The sequence below is a fragment of the Camelina sativa genome, chromosome 12, assembly GCF_000633955.1.
Source record: "Camelina sativa cultivar DH55 chromosome 12, Cs, whole genome shotgun sequence".
Lineage (NCBI taxonomy): Eukaryota > Viridiplantae > Streptophyta > Magnoliopsida > Brassicales > Brassicaceae > Camelina > Camelina sativa.
In genome coordinates this window covers 5,121,529-5,128,495 of record NC_025696.1, presented here as the reverse complement: position 1 = coordinate 5,128,495, position 6,967 = coordinate 5,121,529, and the positions used below count along the sequence as shown (strand labels likewise).

The window sequence follows — 6,967 nt, the reverse complement described above, 5'->3', positions numbered from 1 at the left end:
ACGTTTTTAGCGGATGTTCATATTAGAGCATTCGAGGATGTTTCAGCTTGCGGTCGTTATTTCTGCTTCAACCAAATCGTCAACACAGAAGAAGAAGCTCTCAAGCTTGTGGAGAGTTTGTCTCCTTTGATACCTATGCCACCGAGGTACAATTTATTGTTTCGTTTTAATTTGAGGTATTGTGTTTATTGGCTTATGCAATTTTTAATTAGTCTAATACTGTACTATATATGTATTTATGTCATTTAGGTATGAGAATGAGATGCACGGAAGTGAAGTTTACGAAGAAAGACTAAGGAACAATAAATTAAGCAAGCTGGTAGAAACTGGCTCTGCTTGTTAATTAAAGAAACCTTTTTTATAATTTAAATTGAAAATGAAGACATTATACAAAAGAAATGTTGTAATTTGTATATTGATCTTCTCATAGTAGCATTTGTTGCTCGTGACCTATCATCAGACCAAAAAAAAAAGTATACATTTCCTCTCATTTTATGATTAATATAATACTATATGAGTAGTCTTTTTAATTTTGCTGGGGGCACAATATGAATGCTTTCTATTTCTGTTTGTTAGACATAGTAATTACAAATTGGTGAGAGAGTTGTCACGTATACGAACCTTTTAAAACGATGTCTCCTATAATTGTGCAATAATAATAGAATGCGTTCCGTGAAAGATTGTGTTTGTTTTCGTACATGAACACATATATTATTCATAAAAAATCAATAAGAATTTTTCTTTTTCATCTTACATAATGTAGAAAATGATATTGTTTTCAAATGATTTATGCTTGGTAAATATTGAGAATTTCTAATTTTTTTAAATCACTACAAAATTAAAAAAAGCTATATTAGACTTACATGAGCTTCTTCTACATGCGAACGGTAAAATCCTTATTTGTACAGGGAAAAAAAAAGAGTACAGATTTAGCTTAGGTTGGCCCAAATAAGATATTAGATGGGCCAATACGAGGCCTGAGATTGCCTACCAAGAACAACAAAACTTTTTGTTACTTTAACAAATTGTAAATAAAAAACGGCGTCGTTTAATGGCTTCTTCACCATTGAACCTTTCTTTTCTTGTGTAGTAGCTTCGATTCAGATTTCTTAAGAAAGCTAAAAAGATAGATCGACGATCAAGATAAGTCGCGTTGAAAGCTTTTTGTACAAAACTCTCGAAAAAACCCTAGATTGAAAGATGGTACTGATCGAATCAAGTGAGAGTGAGGATGAGATCCTCATCAAAACCGAACCAAAGCCATCGTCTTCGTCTTCACCGCAGCAACCCACGACGGAGACGAAACAAGTCGACGGAGATGATTCCGACGGGTTCGAGACTGCCAGCGAACGTGAGATCAGCGATGAAGAAGGAGATGAAGATGGTACTAAAAACGACGCCGTCACTATTCAGGAGGAGAAGGAAGAACAGGTTGAGCTAATGAGTGAAGGAGTAGCCATAACCGACGACGGATCAAACAAGGTGATTCCACTTTGATATCTTTTAGGGTTTGGCTAATTCTGGGTTTTAGGGGTTCATTAGCTACTTGTCATTACAATTTTCATGTGAAAGTTTGAACCTTTGGATGAAATTAGTAGAGAAATGCTTTATAGCTAGTGTTGAACAGATATTGAGGATTCGTCTTTTGTGTTAAAGGAGAAAGCTATGGCAGAAGCAAATGAAGCTAAAGCGGAAGGAAACAAATGCTTCGTTAATGGCTTTTATGAAGAGGCATTGTCAAAGTATGCTTTTGCTTTAGAGCTTGTGAAGGAGTTTCCTGAGTCTATAGAGCTTCGATCCATATGCCATTTAAACAGAGGTGTATGTTTCCTCAAATTGGTATGTCTTTTTGCGTAAGCGGTCACAAATGTTTATTTGGTTACTTCTTGGTCTATTGAATTTTCGATTATAGATGAGTATAGTTGTCAAGATTTCTCTGAAATTTTTTTGGGCAGGGTAAATATGAAGAAACGATCAAGGAATGTACGAAAGCGTTAGAGCTAAATCCTACCTACACTAAGGCCTTGGTTCGAAGGGCAGAAGCACATGAGAAGCTTGAGCATTTCGAAGATGCTGTCACGGGTGAGTGTGTTCACGAGTATTTATGCAAGCAATAACCGTCTTTTGCCCTTGAGGTTTACTCATGAAAAATTAGTCAGGAGTTCTAGATTAGTTTCTTTGTACTTGTTCCAGGATAGATAGTTATTGGTTGTGGATCAGGTTTATTATTGGAAAGAGTTCACACTGAGTCTCTGCTCTTCTCATATGCAGACCTGAAGAAGATCTTAGAACTTGATCCTTCAAGTGATCATGCTAGGAAAGGGATACGACGTCTTGAACCTCTTGCTGCTGAGAAGCGAGAAAAGATGAAAGAAGAGGCTATAAGTAAGTTTGGGGACTACTTCATCATAAAATTGTAGATCTTCTAGCATCTAGATTCTAGACTGATTCCTTTTGGTCAAATATCCATCGTTTTATAGACTAACTCTGATGTCGAATATATTTGTGTTTGTAGCTAAGCTGAAGGAGATGGGAAACTCGATCTTGGGTCGCTTTGGGATGAGTGTGGACAACTTCAAGGCTGTTAAAGATCCCAACACTGGCTCCTACTCTCTTTCTTTCCAAAACTAGTCATTAATATCGACGACGACGATATTATATCGTAGTGGTCTTTGATGTTTTGCTTCTACCACTTAATGTTTAGCAACAATCTGGTTAGTACTGCAATGTGTTATTGTTCTTGGTGCATTGGTACTGCAAAGATTTGGAATTAATATAGCTGTAAATTCAAAATTCAATGTTACAACAATGGATAAATTTCCTTTTTTCGTGGTTCTTATCAATATGTTGGTGTGGTACAGAACATACAACAAGCTATTTTGGATTCAATGGAATCCCATGAAGAAAAAAAACATCAACGGTCTTGTATAAGAGTTGCAGATTCTGTGTTATGGCATGCTGCTCCAAGTACTCTTTGTAAATTCAAAATTCAATGTTACAACAATGGATAAATTTCCCTTTTCCATGATTCTTATATGTTTTTTTGGTGTGATACAGAACATACAACAAAGCTACATTATAGGATTCAATTGAAATCCCATGAAAAATACCATCAACGGTCCTTTTAGACTGTTACAGATTATGTGTTATTGCATGCTGCTCCAAGTACTCTTTGCTGTTCATTTCTGTTAATCTACACAATAAACAAATTCATTTGACGAGTGAGATCCAACAAAAATCTGTATAAGTTTTAGAAATGAACCAGGAAGATCTTTGTTACATTACCTACTGATGGTTCTGTCTTTTGCAAAACCTAATTCGTTATCCACACAGAGCTCAGAAACATCGTTCTTTCTTGATCTCGACGATGTTCTTGGAGCCATCGATTTCGCATCTGAGATTGTTACAATCTTTTCCAGGAGTTCTTGAGGACTTGCCTCAGCTGTACACGAAAACCTGGCTCTGTTCTCATACATCACCTGCAACTCTTAAACCATAGTTACGTTAGATCTGATGAATGGTTTGGTTGTGTCATCTTGGATAACTACAAAAACTGAAGAGATGGAACCGGGTATCTGCATACATCGACTAGCGTGACGAATCTATACGCAGCAGTCCGGTTATGAAGACCAAACACTGGAATCCCTTCCAATGCAAGAGTATGAAACTTCTCTGCAGGTAACATGAGGGAGAAGAATAAGAAAAACGTTTTGTGACAAGATTTTCAGATGAGAGAGAGTCAAAGCCGAGTAACTTACTGAACAATCCAAAGTAATCCGCAGCTCCAAGAGGTCGATCGCATAACTCTTCAAAAGGAAAGTATGCACATCCATTGGCACCTAATGGAATCTGTTCATGAAGTAGCATTGGTCTGATGAACAACTTATATGTAGACAACAGAAGTGTTGGAATAACACAAAGATTTGGTATTTTAACTGTACCTGTAATTTTCTTCCCATCACCACTTCTACTACCTGTGGACGCGCAATAACATTGTCTCCAATCAGTTGTTGGAACTTCTGTTTCAAAAGGGTCGAAAGATCTTTACCGATGAAATAGAATCCTTGCTCAGCCTGCACAAGTGAAGAAACGTGCTAGTTATTGAAACTCTGCTTTACATTGAAGCCAGTATAGCAAGTGTTTAAGAGCAGTACCGAAGTCAGTTTCCGGTAATCAACCGATGAGCCAATCTCATGAACCACACACCGTTCCTACGAAAATGGAACATTGATGGAATCTTTGAATTGGAAACAAAAAAAAAAGGTTGAACATAGATTAATGGAAGTTAACTAGATTTACCTTCAATGAGGAGATGAAAGGTAGGAAGAGATCTCTCTGGAGTCCTCCTTCATAGAGTTTATCAGGGTTCCGATTCGATGTAGCAACAAGAATCTATATTTTATCTCACAAGCATGGACACAAGTCAGTTCAACACATAACATTAGAGATGATTGTAACAGCTTAGTGTAAGTAAAAAAAGCACACTTACGACGCCATTGCTGAAGAGATGTCCGAAGAGTCGGTTAAGTATCAGAGCATCTGCAACATCAGTTACCTGTAATAACAGAAACGTTTAGCCAAAACTCAAGATGGGTTGATCCAAAGATGATTACTTTGGAGAAGATAAATATATGAAATAAGTGCATACCATGAACTCATCTAGACATAGCAAGATTGCATCATGAGCTATCTCTTGGGCAACAACTTCAAGTGGATCTGATAAACCCTTGTGCTTCTGCAAACATCAAACGAATTATCTCAAAAGGCTAAAGCTTTGCTACTAAACTCAATAGAGAAACAATGGAAAGTTATCCATACTTGCAAGCGGCTATGAACACTCAACATGAAATCATGGAAATGTATCCTCTGCTTCTTCCAAGTGCAAGGCCTAAAGAAACGAGAGAACTATCATGAAACCGCAATGCTCCATAAATAAAAGATACGAATTTGAGCAGACAAACTTACAATTGATCAAAGAATAAGTCCATCAACATAGTTTTTCCTGTGCCTACACCTCCATAAAGGTATAAACCATTGACAGGTGAGTTAGAAGACTGCGGCATGAGCCGAGACCAAAACCAACGGCTTCTGTATCACACAAAACACACAAATTTGTGTGAGACACTTAAGTTCTCAATTCCTAAACAGAGAAGAAAAAAAAGGCTCAAGGCTAAGAGAAAAGAAGAATCACCTTGAGAATTTATCAGAAGTGTTGTACCGATCTAAACGACATGTATCTACTGATTCCACAAGCTCATCATGTAGTCTTTGAAGCTCTCTCAATGCACTAATCTGCAACATTTCAAACACACACTTAAGCCGCAAGTAACAAGAATCGCATTTTTTTATATCTCATTGCTCAAAGCTTCAATAAAGTAAAAAAAAAGAGTGATTGTTATGTTAATCATACTTGGCAGATATCACCAGTCATGAGTTCACCATCACTGATTCTTCTCTCATACTCAACAAGCGGACCTGTTCTTTTCACATCTGCCATCATTCAACAAAATTCAGTAAACCATAAAGTGATAAAACACCAAACTCTGAGATAAATCGAATTGTGTTGAAAAAGATAAACAAAAAAACACCTGATGAGACGGTGAGCCTAGTAGTAGTAGTGGTAGCAGGATCAGCTGCTTCAACTGCTTCAACTGATAAACCTCTCAAGAAACTCAACCTCGAACACAAACTTGAATAATCAGTGCTTGTTGTTGTATTCACCAGAGGTTGGTTTTGACTGACACCGATCAAAAGGTTGCGGCTTTTGGAGCAGAAAGATGAAGCATAGCGTTCTTGATTGTTGTTCCTCAAAGCCCATCTAATTCTACTGAGAGATGATGATCTAATGATTGGTCTCATCTACGATCAATACAAATTCAGTCTGCAGGATCAGCTGCTGAAAAAAAAAAAAAAAAAAGAATGACAACAATTTCAAAAGAGAGGATAAAAGTATGCACAAAGCTAAAACTTCATATATGATTGCATTATTGCAGGCATCTATGTCCCCATATAAAAATAACATAGCCTCTACATGTGACGTAACGCTCAATTACAATAACATTATTGATGAGGACTCACCTTTTGAACTAAGAACAGCTCCAAATTCAAATTCCCTTGAGAAAGTAAGAATTTTTTCCGCCGGAAAAGAAAAAGAGGAAAACTTTGTGATTCGGATACAGAGTAAAACAAAAACCCAAGTCACAGAAGGAAAAATAAAAACGAAATCTTTGAATTAAGGAATGAGAAATCTGATCCAGATAAGAATTGGGCACAAGAGGGGGAAACGTGAATGATGGAAAAGAATATTGAAAAGTTTAAAAGGTTCGATGTTTATGTAATGGGATGCTGATAATAATATCTGGATAAGAGAGACCCAAAAATAAGGAAGAAGATCAAGAAGAAGAAGAAGAAGAAGAAGATTTTAACTGTTAAGTTTTGAAGACAGAGAGAGAGAGACGTGATTAATGAGTCTTTTTTGTTTATTGACTAAGTAAGAAACGTGTGTTTTTGTTTTGTTTTTTTAATACAATTTCGATCCTTTTAAACCAAAACTGAATGTGTTGTATATCCTCTAATTACGATTGTTAAATGTTGATTTGCGTAGTTGTTTTCCAGGTCATGATGAGGATAAATATTTTGGGATTTTCGCTTTGTTTAAGACAGTTGACTATTTTTATATTCTTATTAAAAAAAATGGCTAAATGTAATTTTTAATCCTAAACTTACCCTAGTGATGATATATACAAGTCAAATTAGAAGTTTTATAATGATAAATTAGAAGTTATACAGAAGAATATTCTGTTGAAAAGAAAAAAAGAAAAAGTAAGAATATTCAAAAACGGAAGCTTCTCGATGCTGCGTTAGTGTATACCGCATTCAAGTGGGGACTAAGCAAATGTCTATCTCAAGGGCTAAGCATCTTCCAAGTGGGAGGGGGAGATAAAGTGAATCAATCCCACACCTTGGT

At 36.4% G+C, this 6,967-nt stretch overlaps 2 protein-coding genes and 1 pseudogene across 8 annotated transcripts; 2 read left to right on the top strand and 1 right to left on the bottom strand.

Annotated features, from left to right (window-relative positions):
- Positions 1 to 530, top strand: part of LOC104730265 — a 3,074-nt pseudogene extending 2,544 nt beyond the window's left edge.
- LOC104730263 (tetratricopeptide repeat protein 1-like) lies at positions 1,051 to 3,023 on the top strand. 3 transcript variants are annotated; one of them, XR_758412.1, is made up of 6 exons: positions 1,051 to 1,482; positions 1,657 to 1,839; positions 1,956 to 2,082; positions 2,272 to 2,385; positions 2,516 to 2,714; positions 2,862 to 3,023. XR_758412.1 is itself a non-coding variant. In XM_010449404.1 (5 exons), exons 1-5 carry the CDS (start codon positions 1,201 to 1,203, stop codon positions 2,629 to 2,631), a joined length of 822 nt encoding a protein of 273 aa, XP_010447706.1. In that variant the 5' UTR covers positions 1,051 to 1,200; the 3' UTR covers positions 2,632 to 2,837. The 3 variants fall into 3 exon arrangements, 2 of the variants coding, with proteins under 2 accessions (XP_010447706.1, XP_010447707.1); XM_010449404.1 differs by lacking the exon at positions 2,862 to 3,023 and having other exon boundaries at positions 2,516 to 2,837; XM_010449405.1 differs by lacking the exons at positions 1,956 to 2,082; positions 2,516 to 2,714; positions 2,862 to 3,023 and having other exon boundaries at positions 2,272 to 2,367.
- Positions 2,942 to 6,457, bottom strand: LOC104730264 (lactation elevated protein 1). 5 transcript variants are annotated; one of them, XM_019234220.1, is made up of 15 exons: positions 6,079 to 6,456; positions 5,589 to 5,893; positions 5,411 to 5,490; positions 5,192 to 5,292; positions 4,966 to 5,088; positions 4,819 to 4,888; positions 4,649 to 4,735; positions 4,490 to 4,555; positions 4,300 to 4,392; positions 4,155 to 4,211; positions 3,942 to 4,073; positions 3,759 to 3,849; positions 3,584 to 3,672; positions 3,286 to 3,479; positions 2,942 to 3,193 (listed from the first exon to the last, which is right to left on the bottom strand). In XM_019234220.1, the coding sequence occupies exons 2-15, from the start codon at positions 5,857 to 5,859 to the stop codon at positions 3,133 to 3,135; spliced, it is 1,515 nt and encodes a 504-aa protein (XP_019089765.1). In that variant the 5' UTR covers positions 5,860 to 5,893; positions 6,079 to 6,456; the 3' UTR covers positions 2,942 to 3,132. The 5 variants fall into 5 exon arrangements, with proteins under 5 accessions (XP_019089765.1, XP_010447710.1, XP_010447708.1 ...); XM_010449408.2 differs by having other exon boundaries at positions 5,589 to 5,859; XM_010449406.2 differs by having other exon boundaries at positions 5,589 to 5,896; positions 6,079 to 6,455.

Coding starts and splice junctions, on each gene's coding strand:
- LOC104730264 (XM_019234220.1), bottom strand. CDS start 5,859: ATGAGACCAATCATTAGATCATCATCTCTCAGTAGAATTAGATGGGCT. Junction 5,491..5,588: donor TAGGCTCACCGTCTCATCAG/GTGTTTTTTTGT, acceptor GAATGATGGCAG/ATGTGAAAAGAACAGGTCCG. Junction 3,194..3,285: donor AAAGACAGAACCATCAGTAG/GTAATGTAACAA, acceptor TTTATTGTGTAG/ATTAACAGAAATGAACAGCA.
- LOC104730263 (XM_010449404.1), top strand. CDS start 1,201: ATGGTACTGATCGAATCAAGTGAGAGTGAGGATGAGATCCTCATCAAA. Junction 1,840..1,955: donor GTGTATGTTTCCTCAAATTG/GTATGTCTTTTT, acceptor TTTTTTGGGCAG/GGTAAATATGAAGAAACGAT. Junction 2,386..2,515: donor GATGAAAGAAGAGGCTATAA/GTAAGTTTGGGG, acceptor TTGTGTTTGTAG/CTAAGCTGAAGGAGATGGGA.